This window comes from Prunus dulcis, chromosome 6 (assembly GCF_902201215.1).
Source record: "Prunus dulcis chromosome 6, ALMONDv2, whole genome shotgun sequence".
Lineage (NCBI taxonomy): Eukaryota > Viridiplantae > Streptophyta > Magnoliopsida > Rosales > Rosaceae > Prunus > Prunus dulcis.
In genome coordinates, this window is record NC_047655.1 from 6,508,834 (window position 1) to 6,526,606 (window position 17,773).

A 17,773-nucleotide genomic window follows, 5' to 3' on the forward strand; every position below is an offset into this window, starting at 1 on the left:
TTGACACTTAACTTGTTGGCACGGTGAAAATTATACGACCTACTAATACAATTAAGTATTGTATTTGTTGGTACCCTTTGTATAATGAGAAGTTTCCAAACAATTTTTTTTTTCTTTTCAGTTATTGCAACTTGCCAGTAATTGATATTTATCTATAAAATGTTGTATAGACTCAAATCCACGAGTCACTAGTTTCCTCCTATTGTGATAGCTAACACTTGTTATCATAGAACGAATGTTGGGAGCCTAGGAGATATGTGTGGTAATTTTCTTCTCCATAAGAAAAAAAAAATTGACAAGAACAATAAATTTGAAATGACATGACACAATACGAAGTTGCTCTTTGATTAAGAAAAGACAAGGTACCCGCTCGCTTGGTTTATTTAAACTGAAAATGAAAAGAATCATCAAATTAAGAAGAGCTAATGAGATTTTACGAAATGACCTTCCATAAAAATAAAAATTATGAAATGAGGGACAGTCAATTTGGGTAGGGAGTTTCAGCTTCTCTTGGGTTGAAGCCTCATTAGTGGTAAGAATGCACCATGACACTTTAAATAAAGCAGAAAGAAAGGAATTTGGCACATCATCACTTTTAATCAACGCAGATAATAATAAAGAGGAAATTTCCAATCAACAATTAACAAGGGAATTAAGCAAACAGCTCAATACGGAGGGGAAGTAGCCAACCCAGATATTTTAATAAGTAAATAATGTCTCCCATAACAGTAATATTTGTCCTTAACTAATACATACATATATACCTTCCATAACTCATGGCAGCAAAGCTCAATTTTTTCATATAGCAGAAAATTCATAAATATAAACTCTCTTCTGGGTAAAAAGGAATAACCAAAATAATCCATGCATTGCTGCCACTACACTAGTAATAGAAGCTTAGTAGATTGCCAACTTTAAACCAACTGGATTAGCTCTTCTCCCAAAACCATAACATCTGTCAGAAGAAAAAATAAAAATGTAGTTAGATTATAAGTAATTGCAAGATGAAAAAACCATAAAGTTGATGGATGTTAGCAAAACTAAAAGTATCAACCTGTTCGGCGATATTTCTATTTCTGCGGCTTCTTCCAAAAGACTCCAATCTTCTTTAGCATGTTCCCATTTTTCTTCTTCAGTAAATCATCATCCATATCTTCAGAGTATGGTGAGCCAAACTTCCCAGTAACATGATTAAAGCTGCTGTCCAAAGATGCAGTTCTGTCCATGAGCTTGCCATTATTTCCAGCTGAAAGCATGGCTGCAGCTGCCTCAGCAGCCTTCCTCCACTGGTCGGACTGCACTTTTAGCCTTCTCAGTTCTGCCTCCATTTCTGCATTGGCTGCTTGAGCTGCCTCCAGCTGTTCAGCCACCCTTGCTACCCTCTTGTTGCTCTTATCTGCCTCCTCCATCACAATCCCAAGCTTCGTGAGAGCCTCTCGCTCCGCACACCTTGCTGCCTCTACTTCAGCCACTACCTCATTGTTTACTTTACTCTTGTCCATTTGGATTTTGTTGATTTCCAATCTCAGCATGTCATTCTCTTCAGATATACTCTGTAGTTCTGTTTCCTTATCCATTAAATGAGCCTTCAAATCTGCAACATGCCCTTTCAGTTCTTTCAATTCCTTTTCCAGTTCATACTCTCTCTGGCATGACAGGCTCTTCACAAGTTTGGAATTCAGCCCCTCATTTTCCTCTGAAATGCATTGTAATTCAGTTTCCTTATCCATCAGGTGTGCCTTCAACTCTTCAATTTCAGCTTTGGTTTTCTTCAGTTCTGCCTCCAGTTCCCCCTCTCTCTTACTAGATGTAAATTTTATCTGTTCCACCAGTTCATTAGCACTTCTTAGCTGCACTGTGCTCTGAGTTTGTTCTTCATGGTATTTGGTCTCAGCGGTTTCAAGAGTAGATCTTAGACGTTTTACCTCACACTTCAAGGTGTGAAGCTCTGCCTCAGTCTGGTTTGATTCCCCAGTCTCTCGCTTTACTACAAATTCCTGCTGAGGGTCATGGTCACCAGTCTGATTTTGCGAAACATTGCCGCTTGCAATAATTAGGTCAGCCTTGAGTTTGCTAACAAGTTCTTCTAGTAAATTTATATGCGCCTTTGACTGATCTAACTCTGAAGCAATGGAGTTGTAAGCTTCTGTTGATTTCATGCCATCTAACCTGAGTGCCTCCACTGTTGTTCTTGCAGATTCCAACTGCAGTAGGGTTTCACCAACCAGTGCTTGTGCGTGAGCTTCTGATTCCTTACTGTCCTTTAATTGGTTCTTCATGTTCTCCAAAAGAGAAAGCGTTTCTGCCAAGTTTCCTTTCAAGCTTTGGAGCTCGGCATTTGCTGATTCTGCATGCTTTGTCTGCTCAGCCTCGGATGCAGCTAGCGATTCAAGCTGCACCTTAAGACTCTCAATCTCACCAATGGCAGATGCCAAGGCAGTTGAGTCAACTGAGTGCTGCTTCCGCACAGCCTCAAGCTCGACCTGCCATGCTCGATCTTTTTCTTGTGATATCTTGTGAAGCTTGATAACACGAGCTTCCTCAGAAAGAGAAAGCTCCGGAAGCTGCAGCTGGGATTCTTCGAGCTTTGAAGACAAGGACAGTAATTGCTTCTTGGACTCCTCAGCATCTTGCTGAGCTTTTTCCTTGCATGATTCAGAAGATTGCAACTGGTCCTTTGCCTTTTTCAGATCTTCCTGGAGCTGAGAAATCTGAGATTCCAATTCAGATATTCTACTAGAGCCCTTCTTCTGGGTCAAAAATATAGATGAATTTTTAGAACCTTTTCTACATCACATAACAAGTATACAATGTATGCAATACAAACATTTTTACTAGCAAATCTCACAGCTGTGACACATGAGGAAAAGGAACCCAAGTAAGGATGGCATTTGAGCAAAGACAAGATGAAGAAAGACCTTTTATAACATGAGGAAGAACTGAGCTAACAAAAACCATGAATATGTTTTAATTGTAAAGGAAGAATAACTGAAGAAACATATTAAATGTTACATGTACTGTAATGGGCCTGCATTTATAGATTAGGCAGAACAGGGTTTTCTCTTCAGAAATGAGAAGCTTCTCTGCCGCCTCTACATCCAAAAGGTTCCTTCTATATCATCATAATTTATGTTGGCACTAAAAATTAATAAAGAAGAAACAAAGGCCTCCAGCTTCAATATTTTTAAACAGAAAGGAAAAAAGTTAAAGAAAAATATGATGCCTAAAAATATGTTGCCATTTCTCACAAAGTTATAAGAAAGAGAAAAAAATCCAACCAGAAAGCAAACTCATATAATTATGTCTATTCAAAATCCAAACAGGTTCTCTTGCAACTAAAGCATTTATGAAGCTTCTAGCACATATAAAGTATAAAACCCCGGGTTTAGACTATGCTTATAGTACACTCTTGTGGTTATACAGCATTCTATATATTGTGAAACAGAAGGATCCATGGAATCCGTTCAAAAGTACCTCAGGCAATGGACTTCTGGGTGATCTCCGCTCATTCACTTTTGGGCTTTTGTCTTTAGATATTCTTCTAGCTTGACTTGAAGTAGATGCAGAATCAGTCTCCAATGCAGTTGGCCTGAGTTGGCGAGCAACTCGAGGGGAGACCCTTTGAGGTGGAGAGACCCTTTGAGGCGGAGAGACCCTTTGAGGCACTTCAGAGGAGCCACTCCTGATAGAAAATTAATAAGGTTCTGGGAATTCAAAAGGAATTCAAAATAGTAACTCTCAGAACGATGAACTTGTGCTTTATTTCATGAAAAACACAGGTTATGTACATTGCAAGATTTCATCCTAGAATACTGACATTTGACTTATATCCTACAGTGGCTGGTGGATAAATGGACTAGCCCATAGTGCAAACCTTGGCAACATATTTAGAACTTAGGAGCAAGTCTCTACCAAAATATTTAATGGAGGATAAAATAATAAAATGAGTAAGGTTGATACAATATTAAGAGGGATGCCATATTTACTGGAAAGAAACAGCTTTCCCAGTATGGAACGTTTTGGGGGGCACTGTTTGCTGATTACAGTATAACTAAGATCCATATTCCGTGCAACTAATATAATTCCACTTGATATGAACAGTTTGGTTGCTTAAAACAATTTACCAAGATTTACAATATTCATATCATAAAACAATTTTATCCAGTTTTTATCCACTCTCAAACAAATGACCTAAAAAAATTTCGAACTTTCGAGAATCATAATTGTTGCAAGTCCACAATTCCAATCAGCTGCAGTAATGGAAAGATCCCACACAAACATAAGTAGTATACGCACTGACACAAAGAAAACCACCAGGAAAAGATTCCACATAACAAACACAGGCCAACACAGAAAATTACAAACAAATGCAACACAGTGATATAATCCTTCTCTTTTGTAAGCTAAGTTGTAAATAATGATGCTGATACCAACTAATGATAAAATTCCTTTGCCATATAATCAAATTGCCAAACCAATAAGTCCTCAATCTAATGTGCTCGTGAGATTATGCAACTAAAGTCACTTAATTGGTTCATGGGGCCCGCTACGTTCCTTTGATAGCTGCCAAGAGGCCCCAGCTTAACCTCAAAGGCAGAGGAGACGACAAGTTGCTAAATCTTTATTTTGATGCTGATATGATCGATAGATATTGCTACCAAGGCCCTTACCACAAAACCAGTCCACTACTATCAGCAGTCGAAGTGCCACAAATAGATTGGTAAACGGAAATGGAATACATGATACAAGTATGATGTTCCACAGAAATAGGACAAACTCGAAACCAGATGTAAAGAGTTGAGTTTATAAAAATTAAAGGAGAGGCTCCTCGCAATAAAGAAATATAAATGCATACAAAAGAGCTAACAACAACGTCAATTTCTCGCAGCATCAGTGGGCACTTCTGGAAATGTATCCTTCACCATTATTAGTTTCATTAGATTATACAGCAATAATGAAAAGTATACAGCATTACCTGTTGCCTCAAAAAACAAAACAACCCCTCATACGAACAAGCTCCTCGGAGGAGAAGATACCAATCATAAAAGAGAGCAAGTGAAGTTACCTTGCTTTTGGGGTCTGCATATTCAACTGCCCTTTTCTAGGAACAAAGGTGAGAATGAGATTGAACTAATTTAAGCTTCACTACTTGAGTGCCTGCGACCCAAAAGACCTGAAACAGTTGAGATAAAATCACAAGGGTATCCAATGTTTTAATGTAAAAGAAATAAATGGGTTTCATGAAGGACATGTGCTCCTTATCATCACAAAGGAACCATTATGGCAAAGATGTGCCAAACATAAATTCAACGTTCCAAACCAAAAGATAAAAAATAGTATCTCAACAAACCAATTTAATGCTTGATACCACAGCCCCACAGGGTCTAACCATGATCAACACCCATCATTGTAATCACAGCTAGCCAACCAAATTACAGAAATACCCCTTTCCTAACAAGGAACATAGTCAGCTAATTTCGCTCCCAAACGAGGGCAGTTTCGTATTAGGGAGAAAAAGTTCCCTCCACCAGTTCTGCCGTGAAATGAGGGCACTAGTTTAAAAATGGAAGAACACAAAATGGTTTTCTGAAAACTGCTCAAAGCTTTTTGGTAATGTATTATGTGAGTTGAAACCCCCCACTAAATCTTGATTTTCGAAGAAAATACTATTTTCTCGGAAGGGTATCATTATTTTCCCTAGAAACAAACAAACAGAAACAGATCTGGAGACAGCATAAACCCAAAAGAGATAAAATAAAATAAACCATGGAATCAGAATCTGCAGAATAAAGCAGGTAATGTAGCTGAAGAAATTGAATCAACGGCCTCTTTGGAAGAGGGAAAGGGAAAGTAGATTGTATGGAACAACTTTTTGAGATTCGATTTTGCTTTTCAAAGTCTGCAAAAGACAAAAAGCCTGCAAATGCTGAAGCTCTTCAGCCAGAAAAGAAGAGCTGCATTGTATTGTATCACTTAGCAGAGGAGCTTCTTTTTATATACTCAGATTTCAGCCAAAAGAAACATCATTATCCTTGAGACTACAAAAGAAAGTTCTGAAAAAACTGTAAAAGATAAAAATAAACCAAAAACGGAACTAACCCTGTTTGGTTGCCAAGAAAATGTAGGAAAAGAAGAGAAAAAGAAAACCCATTGGGACATCAGAAGCAAAATGCTTGAAAATGCATGGTAATGGGATAGTTCTGTTCTGTTTCCTCTGTATCCCCACATTTTCGCAGCAGACAACCAAGAGCAGAATATTTGGGAAAGTTCACAGAAAATTACAAAATAAAAACAAAAAACAAAAAATATGGAGACATAAAGAGAAATGGGTCAACCTTACTTCGTGAGCTTGTGGGAGATAATGAAGTATATTGTAAATGCAAGAAGCAGAGTATGAGGACTGTCCTTCTTCTAAGTTTTGTTGTTGCAGTTTTCGAGGCGCTCTCTGCAGTCTCTGTATATGAGAAAGGCTTTGCTTTGTTTGTTCAGGCTTCAGACTTTTGGAGAGTGGAGGAGTGGACTGTTGGAGGTGGAGCGGAGAGGCATGTACGCAGAAAAAACAGGGGAGGACTATTTGTCGTATATTGAGAAAAGATCATAAAACTGAATTTAATTCGACTTTTACGTCCGAATTGGATATTATTATTATCCGTCTCTTCACCTCACCTCAGTTTTTTTTCAAATTTCAATGACAAGCCGAGAAATTGAAGAAAAAAAGAGAGCAGGTGAAGGAAAAATATAAAACATATATAGAATTAAAAACTATTTTTTTTCAAATTTTTTAGCTCGACTTTATGCAATTTTACAATTTTACAAGTTTTCATATTTAATTTTGGCTTGTTTTGAACTGCTTCTCTACCCAGCACTTCTGCTCATAAGCTTTTCTAATAAAAGCGCTTTTATTATAAAGATGTTGAAATTTTATGAAAAAATCTAAATACTTCCTAAAAAAAAAAAACTTGGGAGAGCTTCTTAAAAAAGCACATGATAGGTGCTTCTCTATAAAGCACTTCTATGGCACATAAGCACTTCTAAATTTTTCTACCAAAAGTTGTCTGAAACGCTTTTGATTGTATGCTCTTTTTGCTGTATTCTTATTTTTGGGCTCTAATTGTATTTAGGGTGGGGACACTAGACTATGTGTGTTGTTTTATTTTGAGTTTTTATTATTATTGTGGTGACCTAGGTGTGCGAACTTTGTTCTAGACTTGATTTGAATTTCGATGTTCTTTCCCAGTTGTGTTACAATTATATTGTGCCATTGGTTTTGCTTTATACACTTGCCTATTTGGCGTTTTAATGAAATGAGATATCTGTTGGCGTGACTTGTGGATATTGACTTACTTTCCTTATACACCAAGAATTCCTATTATAATTGTAATTGATTTACTTTAATTTCTGATTTCCTACTGCAAATAGATTTAGGAATTTATTATTTACTTGCCCATTCAGGTTTCATTGTATTATAAATATGACCTCCTACAAGGAGAAGAATACACAGAAAATTCCCACAAACAAATATTCTCTCATAGTTTTCATATTTTAGCATGGTATCAGAGCGGCGATCTTGGAATTGCTGACTCTAGTTTCAAACCCCCGCCGCTGCTATGGGGGTTGATGATTTTTTCAAACCTCATGGAGGTAGCACCACCGACTCATTCTCTCATTCTCCACCAACCATCGTTGAGTTGAGTGCCCAAATGGCTTCACTCCTACAGATGCAGACTTTGACCCCGAACCCGATCTAGAATCAGGATCCTCTTTTGACGACCCCGACCCCGACCCCAACTATGATGACGACAACCCCGACCCCGACTCCGAAGACGACCCCGACCCCCACTCCGATGATGACCCCAACCCCGAATTTGTCTCTGATTCAGACCTTGATCCCGATTTCGACTCCAACTCCGGCCCCGACTCAGGCTCAGATTTCGATCCAAATTCCTACTCAACCTATATCCTATGCATCTTCCGCTGCACAGATTATGACTTCTAGACTAACGACCCCGACACATGGACCAGATTGTGCATATTGTGGTGATCCGAGACACACTTGTGAGACTTGTTTTAAATCGCATGGCTACCCCAATTGGTGGGCTACTCTTACAGATCGAGGACAATGCAATATGACCAGTAATGGTACTGGTTATGGATTCCATACTTCCGATAAGATTGATTCCAAGAGCTGGATAATTGATTCCGGTGCAACTGATCATATGACGTTTGATCCTGATGATTTTCTGAATACTACACAACCTCGACGAACTGTATTGCAAATGCCAATGGTGTTACTTATCCTGTGACAGGGGCTGGCACTGTTGCACTCTCATCCTCTCTCACACTGTCTAATACTTTACTTGTTCCATCTTTATCCACTAAATTGTTGTCAGTTAGTCAGCTTACTGAACAATTGAATTGTTGTGTACTCATTTACCCGAGTTTTTGTTTGCTTCAGGATATTCACACTAAGGAGATTCTTGGTCGTGGTACTAAGAGAGGGGGGCTATATTATGTCGATGACTTCAGTCCCGGCATGGCTAACAGCGTGACACATCCCTTTGATAGCAAACAAAAGCAAATCTGGTTGTGGCACCGTCGATTGGGACATCCGTCTTTTAGTTATATGAAGCATCTTATACCAGATTTATTCTCAGGTTTCAAGGACTCCGACTTCACATGTGATACTTGTATTTTGGCCAAGAGTCACCGTGTGCCCTACCCGTTGAGTACGAACAAGTGTACTACTCCATTTACGTTAATTCACTCTGATGTCTGGGGACCTTCTCCTATCACTGCTCCTTCTGGTGTTCGATGGTTTGTCACATTCATCGATGATTGTACACGGATGACATGGCTTTATTTGTTGAAGAATAAAAACGAAGTGTTTTCCTGTTTTCAGTCCTTCCACAAACAGATGAAAACTCAGTTTAATGCTCAAATCCAGATTCTTCGCTTAGACAATGGTGGAGAATTTGTCAATCATGACTTTCAGACTTACTTCCAACAACATGGAATTATCCATGAGACGACTTGTCCTCAGACACCACAACAAAATGGTGTTGCTGAACGAAAGAATCGACATCTTCTTGAAACCGCCCGAGCACTTCTGATTGGCGCTCATGTTCCTCGCCATCACTGGGATGATGCTATTGTCACCGCAGTTCATCTGATCAACCGCATGCCTTCTGGTGTACTGACCTTTAAAACTCCCTTACAGGTGCTTGCACAACACAGACCTCTGCCTTCTGTTTTGGTACTCACACCCCGAATCTTTGGATGTGTGGCTTTCGTTCATCTCCACAAAAATCAACGTAGCAAACTTGATCCATGTGCGCTTCGTTGTGTTTTTGTGGGTTATGCCACTCATCAGAAAGGCTACCGCTGTTATCACCCTCCTACCCAACGAACCTATGTCACTTTGGATGTGACCTTTCTGGAATCTGAGCTGTTCTTCCATGACCCATCATCCAATTCTACACTTCAGGGGGAGATACGAAGTGAAGAGCAGAATTGGAGCAACTTGGAAAATAAAGAAATTCTCCTTTGTACAGAAATGATTGATCATTCCGAGTCTGGAGCACGAGATTACTCTCTGTCGAAAAGCGACCAATCGCCCATTCATAGCGATCAATTGCCTGACCCACCTGATCCATGCGAAGATATTTCTGATCCGAGTCTCACACCTACAGACAATACAGAACAACAAGATGAAGACCCCCCCTCTAACTCAACAGTACCAACAGACCAATCTCCTGAGAATATCCTTGAGGTAACTACTCCTACTAGACTTGTGCATTTAGATGATAAAACTATTGGATATCAATTACCTTTCAGGCAAAATCGTGGGAAGCCACCAAACCGTTATTCACCTGATATTGGCAAGACATCCAAGTATCCAATTGCAAATCATGTATCCACTGAGAAGCTGTCTGAACCACTCAAGGCTTTTGTGCATCAGTTGTCTGCTATCCATATTCCAACCAAGGTCTCTGAAGCATTGAAAGATCCTAAGTGGGTCCAAGCTATAAAAGAGGAGATGAAAGCCCTTGAGAAAAATCAGACTTGGACATTGGAGACTATACCCCGAGGAAAAAAGACTATCGGATGTAGATGGGTGTTTACTATAAAACACAATGCAGATGGATCTATCGAGTGATACAAGGCAAGACTTGTGGCAAAAGGATACACACAGACCTATGGTATAGACTATGAAGAAACCTTTGCTCCAGTTGCAAAGTTAAACACCGTCAGAGTCTTATTGTCCCTTGCAGCTAATTTGGATTGGCCACTACACCAGTTTGATGTAAAGAATGCTTTTCTACATGGCGAACTCACGGAGGAGGTGTACATGGACATTCCTCCTGGATATAATACTACTCAGACTGGAACAGTTTGCAGGTTACGAAAAGCATTGTATGGATTGAAACAATCACCACGCGCATGGTTTGGACGGTTCACCATGGCAATGAAGAACAATGGTTTCAAACAGTGCAACTCAGATCATACTCTGTTCTTGAAACATCGAAAAGGGAAGGTAACAGCATTAATAATCTATGTTGATGATATGATTATTACTGGGAATGATAAACAGGAAATATCACAGCTACAAGACTATCTGGCTACGGAGTTTGAGATGAAGGATCTAGGTGGACTCAAGTATTTCTTGGGAATTGAGGTGGCTCGATCGCAGCAAGGCATATTTCTCTCTCAAAGGAAATATGTCTTAGACTTGTTGACAGACACAGGAATGCTAGATTGTAAACCTGCGGACACTCCTATTGTTCAGAATCATCATCTTGGAGAATATCCGGATCAAGTTCTAACTAACAAAGAAAGATACCAAAGGTTAGTGGGAAGATTGATCTATTTGTCACATACTCGACCAGACATTGCTTATGCGGTGAGCGTTGTCAATCAATTTATGCACTCTCCAAGTGAAGACCATATGAATGCAGTTCTTCGGATACTTAGATATTTGAAGTCTGCACTTGGAAAAGGACTTATGTTCTCAAAGCATGGTCATCTAAATATTGATGGTTATTCAGATGCAGATTGGGCAGGTAATGTAACAGATAGAAAATCCACATCGGGTTACTTCACATTCGTGGGAGGTAATTTGGTGACATGGAGAAGCAAGAAACAGAATGTAGTAGCTTTATCCAGTGCAGAAGCCGAGTTCAGAGGCATGACTAAAGGGATTTGTGAACTTCTTTGGTTAAGAAAGTTGCTTACTGAACTTGGGTATAAACCTACATCCACAATGAATCTCTTTTGTGACAACAAGGCTGCTATAGCCATTGCACGATGATTGCTTAAAGTTTCAGTTTCCTTTTGTGAAATCCGAGGATCAATTGGCGGATATTTTGACAAGATTGATCCTAAAGTATTGGCGATTGAAATTGATTTACTTTAATTCCTGTAATTGATCCCTACTGCAAATAGATTTAGGAATTTATTATTTACTTGCCCATTCAAGTTTCGTTGTATTATAAATATGACCTCCTACAAGGAGAAGAATACAGTAATTTCTTTGTGGGGCTTATTGACCTTTTTATTACTTGGCCACCCAGATCCAATTTAATCCGACATGGTTTAAGATCCGATCCAATTAATTTTGAACTATTGGATTAGATAATTAATTATACGAAAAAATATTGAAATACGAAACAATTCTTGTCAAAATAAATGCAATCAAACATTTTAATAGATGGCAATGGCACCACAGTGGAAAAATGAGCCAAATTCTCTCATATCCTCCCCTCTAAAGTACACCTGAATTTAATTCACATAAGAGATAATCTTGAAGCAACGAAATATATTACTCTCCCATCCCCCCACTCCCTAGAATGAAAAAAAAAAAAAAAAAACATTTTAATGGATGCAAATGTAAAATAAAATTTAGGGTTAATCGTTTTATTAGTCCCTGAACTTTGACCCGATTTGCATTTGAGTACCTCAATTTCCAAAATGGCTAATGTGGTCCTCTAATTTTAGTTTCGTTTGGAAAAATGGTCATGCTGTCAATTTTGTTAACTTTTTCTGTTAAATGCAGAGACAAAATGATATTTTTATATTAAAACAAAAATAAAAAAGTGAATAAAAAATCATATCTTTAAAACAAAAATAAAAGAAAATCAAATAAAAAACTATTTAAAAAAAAGTTTGGGAGAGTAGAAATCGGGATAGAGGGGAAGAGAGATAGTTTAATTTTAATTTTTTTATTCATATTTTAATACATTTTGATATAAAAATACTATTTTGCCCCTGTATCTAACAGAAAAGTTTACAAAATTGACGGCAGAACCATTTGTCTTAATTAAACTAAAATTAAAGGACCACGAGAACCATTTTGAAAATTAAAGTACTCAAATACAAATCAGATCTAAATTGATAGACTAATAATAACCCATAAATTTATAGATAAATATATAAATAAGTTTGACCAAAAAGTCAGAGAACTTTTATCGCGTAGCACCGACTAACTTGGTAGTTTCTTTATAGGTTTTTTTTTTAATTTTTATGAAAACTTTCTAGGTACTTTCGGTTTTGCATATTCCAGATGTCATTCAAGAACGGCTATAACGTTCCTTCTCTTGCATATTCCAATTTCCAAGTCTTTTAACTTTTTAATATTCTAGGTTCATAATCAGATGGCATTCATATCTTCTCCTTCTTTTCAGCCACTAGCTGTGCACTTTTTTATTTTTGGGGCCAGAAAAACTTGCTGTGTAAGTTAAGTGCACAAGTTGGCATCACTCTAACATGTGAAAAACAAGCCCAAAATATTTTTCATTAATTATTTAGAGTTCATTTGATAATCATTTCGATTTTATTTTTTATTTTTTATTTTTTATTTTTTATTTTTTGTGATAAAGTATAGAAGAAAATGAGAGTGAGAATGAAAGTGAGGATATAAGATTGAGAAAGAGATGAATAAGAGAAGTGAAAATAAAATCTTAAAATGTGCTGGCTTTATCTTCAATCGACATGCAGGTACCTTCAATCGACATGCAGGTAATGATGCATATCTTGTGCTGGGATCCACTAGTCTCTATCACAGTAGAATTTGGGGGATATTGGGAGCTTGGCATTTGGGGAGCTCGCCATTTCTTTGGGTAGGTGTTAACACTTGAGGTTAAGATATTTTGGATATTTGAATGGTTATCATAATTTTTTGTTTTATATGCGGTATTGGGAGAGGGTGTTTTGACCACATGACCTTAAATATAAGGTAAATGCTCTTAATTATTTGAGCTTCAAATCTCAAATAATATCATAATTTTTGTTGTAATTAACTTGATATTGTTCACGGTAAATTGGGTCAATTTTAAAGATGTTTTATTATATTGTCACAAAGAATCACACCCTTAGGATCTATGACTTTAAAGTGATTAAACAAATTAGAGGGAAAGTATAAATGAGCAATGAATCATGATTTAGAAGTAAGAAGTGTGTGATTTCAGAATAAGATAGATAAGAGGCAGATAGACAATTTGAGTTTCGCAATTGGAGATGTAGGATTTGAAAGAGATGGGACAGAGGAGAGAGAGGGTTTTCAAGTTATGCCATGTTTTCAAAATTGTAATTAACTCATCATATCATAGAACATTGCTTTTTGAAGAGTAAAAATCTAGGGGCCTTGGTACTTTTGAAAACCTAATCCAATATCTACATGTCTGAATTCATGTGAAATTCTATAATGATGATGTCATATGTGGACCCTTCAAATGAATCATGTGGTCAGGGGCGGAGCTAGAATTATAAAGTTGGGTGGGCCGAAGTAGAAAATACAAATATATAAAACACCTAAGTATTCAATAATTACATGTTTAGAGTTAAATATTTCTAATTGACTCATGTCTAATTTGTTTTAGATGAAATTTTAACTTAAATTCTAAGTTGTTTATTACAAATTATATATATTATATATAATATAATAAAAGAGGGATAAAAATATGGGAGGGCCATGGCCACTCCAGGTCTAGGAGTGGCTCCGCCACTGCATGTGGCTAATATAAAGGTTTATATCTATATTCCATATATGACATTCTCATCATAAAACGACCCGTAAATTCATATATAATGATATGAAACCAATCCCAATCTTGACCCACGAATTTCGGGCTCACCTGGACAGACAAACACTAGTTCCATAATCTATAGAATATTTATTAAGAAGCAAACTTTGAGCTTCATGCACACATGAAATGCTTAAAATATCTTCAGTCTTTATATGATTACAGAAAAGTCATTATTATGTATTTTGAAATTCTTCCTTTTTTGCTGAATTAAATTGGAAGTCATTGTCAACAGCAGAAAACCCAATTAAATAAACAAATTACAAATCAATATCTTCACACAGTAACCATATCTTGCCTGTCTACCCACATAGTCAACACAGTAGTTCCTCAATTGCACGTAATGATTTTCCCATTTTGCCCCCAATGCCCACTTTTAAGTAACAAGACAAATTCAAAACATATGGCCAGTTATGTCAGATAAACTTATCTCATTTCTCATAGCGCGTGGTGGTCTGTGATTGGCAGGGACAGTAATTACGGCGCGTGGTAGTCTGTGATTGACGGAGAACACCAAACAGTGCTATCTCTATTTCACATAAGTGTTTTTTCTACATTTTTCACTCTCCGAACAACCAAAACCTCCATTATAAAATAACACCCACATCTAACTCAACCCCTAATCAAAACTCCAACTTTAAGTATCAGAACAGCAGCAACAGCAGAAAGCAGAAAGCAGAAAGCAGAGGAAGAAGAAGAATCAAATCCACAAATCTTCCAAGAAAAACAACAACCCAGAAAAGAAAAAAAGAAACCAAGATCATGAGGTTCAGCAACCACTTGATTGGGCTACTAAATTTCGCTACTTTCCTCCTCTCAATCCCAATCCTTGGAGGGGGCATATGGCTGAGCGGCAGAGCCAACAACACAGACTGCCTCAAGTTCCTCCAATGGCCGCTCATCATCATCGGGGTCTCGATCATGGTGGTTTCCCTAGCTGGGTTTGCAGGAGCCTGCTACAGGAACACTTTCCTCATGTGGGTTTACCTGTTCGTCATGTTCTTCATCATAGCAGCTCTGATTGGCTTCATCATCTTCGCATATGCTGTCACAGACAAAGGATCAGGCAGGCCTGTGACGAACAGGGCATATGTGGAATATTATCTGGGGGACTATTCCGGCTGGCTGGAGGAGCATGTAGCTAAGGACAGCAACTGGAGAAAGATTGCCTCTTGTGTTAGAGACTCCAAGGTTTGCCAGAAGATGGGGAGGACTGTGAATGGTGTGCCCCAGACTGCTGACATGTTTTACAACAGAAAGCTCAGCTCTGTTCAGGTATGTACTTACATTTGTTTTCATGTTTGTTTCATTTTATTTACAGCCACGGATTTTTTTTTTTCTTTTTGAACAATAAGAGAAAAAAAAAAAAAAAAAGCTTGAAAAGAAGAATTGGGTTTCATTAGGAATTTTATTTTGGGTTGTGTTCATATAGCGCAACTTAATCTGATCACTTTAGTGCTTGGGTTTTGAATTAGGAATTTTTTTTTTTATGTTCTGATTTTTGTGGTTTAGATTTTAAAGGGGCCGGGGAGAATCCGGCATCCGAGTTCACCCAATTTTCGTGAATTAGAGTAGTTTAGAATATCGCTATTAAAAAAAAGTTGAAGAAGATTAATTTTTGATTTAGTGGTAGATCCAGTTTAAGATTTGTTAGATTTTTCATATTTGCGTAGGAAGGTTATGGCACATGGGTACAGGCAATATGACAAGCATGGGTGGGGTTTGAGGTAGGAGCGCCCCTTAATATGTGGTTCTTGCACCAATGGGAAAATTGCCTCTTGTTGGCCCTCTTTTGTTTTATTTATGTTTTTCTTGATAATGACGGAAAACCCCACCAACATAGAACCAAAGTACTCCCACTTGTACAATTTTATAAAAAAAATTAAAACGGAGGTTCGAACGTGAGACCACTGGTGTCTAGTAACTCATTGTCCGCCTAACTTTGTAGGCTTATATAATCATCTTAGATTAATTTGTTTGCTCAATTAAGAAACGTAATCCCTTGAAACACTCATGACTTTAACTCTCTACCTTTTTGTATTTTCTCCCAATATTTTCATAATTTGTCATCAATATACATGTTAACAGTCATCGTATCACCCTTTACAATTATTTAGCCTTAGGTTGTTTGTCTTTAGATCAAAATCTTTTGAATAAATATTTTTTCAGAAAGAATGTTTTCTTTTGGGAGCATTGGATTGGATGGTGGCCTTTTCTGCTCTATCGTAACAGAATTTCTTTTAGGTGGTATATCCCTTTCTCATTTTTGTGTGCTTTCCCTGTTAGAGATAGGAAGAAATAATCATTACAGGCTTGGAATTCTTGCCCAAATCTTTTTTGGGTTCATTTTCTTATGTGTATTTTTCTTTGTCGACAAGTCCACATTATTGCTGTAAAGAACATCAAGTCCAAATTATAGGTGCAAAGAATTCAGTTTTCCAGATATTGATGCATGGCCTAACCCATGTTCCATACTTTCTTCACATGTTGGACCATCCATTTTAAAATCACTTGGGAAAGAAGGAACAATTTTTCTATGAATAAATAAGTACAACTTTTAACTCATTATTATATATTATTTGCCAAAAATAATATAGTTCCACAAAACAATATTCGCACTATAAATTATTCAAAAAAGGGCATTGGAAGCCTATAACTTTAGTTGGTGATGATCAGCCTCAAGTTGAATTTTGTATGTAAATTCATGCTTTGAAAGGTCATATATGTAACTCGAATGTGGTGTAATTTTTTTTTGTTTTTTTGTGTGTGTGTGTGTGTGTGTGTGGCCGAAGTTAGGAAGAGGGAGAGGGAATTTCTTTCACACACACATTGCCAAGTTGTTATGAGAGTTCGAACTTGAGACCACTAGTCTGCAAGTTATGACCCTTTTTCATTGAGTTAGATTCCGTTGCCAAGGTGGTGTAATTAATCAATAGGGTTAATTAAGTGACAAATTCTTTTGTTTTCAACATTTCAAGCTTTTTGGTCAGTATTTTCTTGTTTCTTTTCTTATATAATTCATGCTTATCCTTTGTTGCTCCAAAAGCTAGGGTACCATTTATGCTTACCAGATAGCATTTTAACTATTGATATGATGACTAAAATACCAATGTTGTTTTCCCATTTGGTCCACAGTCTGGCTGCTGCAAGCCCCCTACAGAATGTGGCTATACTTATGTGAATGAGACGACTTGGGAAACTGGAGGAGGTATGATGGGGACCAATCCTGACTGCACACTCTGGAACAACGACCAACGGCAACTATGCTATTCCTGTAACTCTTGCAAAGCTGGTGTTCTGGCCAGCCTTAAGAAGAGCTGGAGGAAGGTATCCGTGATCAACATTGTTGTATTAATCATCCTAGTTATCTTCTATGTGATTGGCTGTGCAGCATTCCGAAACAATCGTCGGATTGACAACGATGAACCCTATGGGGAGGCTCGGATGACAAAATCACAACCTAGTGCTTTCCAACTCTAGTTATAATGGTAGGGAATCTGATACTTGGAAACTAAACTGTGTGAAACATGTAACTTAAAGGTTTCGGGATTGCACTAGGGCTTATTTGTATTAGACAAGTGAACATCATGACTTTGGCTTGTTTTTTCATAAGTTGGCTGTATATGTGAATTATCGGCTCTTTATTTTCTCTGTATTAATCATCTATCTACTTGAGAGAAAAAACAAAAGATGTC

The 17,773-nt window shown here is 37.6% G+C and overlaps 2 protein-coding genes across 4 annotated transcripts; one reads left to right on the forward strand and one right to left on the reverse strand.

The window, feature by feature from the left end:
• Window positions 1–652: 652 nt before the first annotated feature.
• Window positions 653–6,703, reverse strand: LOC117631387 (interactor of constitutive active ROPs 3). Of its 3 annotated transcripts, none has more exons than XM_034364506.1 (5): window positions 6,336–6,703; window positions 5,066–5,173; window positions 3,475–3,682; window positions 1,055–2,750; window positions 653–955 (listed from the first exon to the last, which is right to left on the reverse strand). In XM_034364506.1, the coding sequence occupies exons 2-4, from the start codon at window positions 5,083–5,085 to the stop codon at window positions 1,071–1,073; spliced, it is 1,908 nt and encodes a 635-aa protein (XP_034220397.1). In that variant the 5' UTR covers window positions 5,086–5,173; window positions 6,336–6,703; the 3' UTR covers window positions 653–955; window positions 1,055–1,070. The 3 variants fall into 3 exon arrangements, with proteins under 3 accessions (XP_034220397.1, XP_034220398.1, XP_034220399.1); XM_034364507.1 differs by having other exon boundaries at window positions 6,341–6,589; XM_034364508.1 differs by lacking the exon at window positions 6,336–6,703 and adding an exon at window positions 5,351–5,928.
• Window positions 6,704–14,683: 7,980 nt separating this feature from the next.
• LOC117633255 (tetraspanin-3) lies at window positions 14,684–17,737 on the forward strand. Its single transcript, XM_034366976.1, has 2 exons — window positions 14,684–15,353; window positions 17,214–17,737. The coding sequence occupies exons 1-2, from the start codon at window positions 14,841–14,843 to the stop codon at window positions 17,556–17,558; spliced, it is 858 nt and encodes a 285-aa protein (XP_034222867.1). The 5' UTR covers window positions 14,684–14,840; the 3' UTR covers window positions 17,559–17,737.
• Window positions 17,738–17,773: the final 36 nt, after the last annotated feature.

Bases quoted from the DNA above. Each gene is read 5' to 3' on its own strand.
- LOC117633255 (XM_034366976.1), top strand. From the start codon at position 14,841: ATGAGGTTCAGCAACCACTTGATTGGGCTACTAAATTTCGCTACTTTC. The intron at 15,354-17,213 runs GTATGTACTTAC...TTTGGTCCACAG, and splicing joins GAAAGCTCAGCTCTGTTCAG to TCTGGCTGCTGCAAGCCCCC.
- LOC117631387 (XM_034364506.1), bottom strand. From the start codon at position 5,085: ATGCAGACCCCAAAAGCAAG. The intron at 3,683-5,065 runs GTAACTTCACTT...ATTTTCTATCAG, and splicing joins ATGCAGACCCCAAAAGCAAG to GAGTGGCTCCTCTGAAGTGC. The intron at 2,751-3,474 runs GTACTTTTGAAC...TTTTTGACCCAG, and splicing joins CCAGAAGTCCATTGCCTGAG to AAGAAGGGCTCTAGTAGAAT.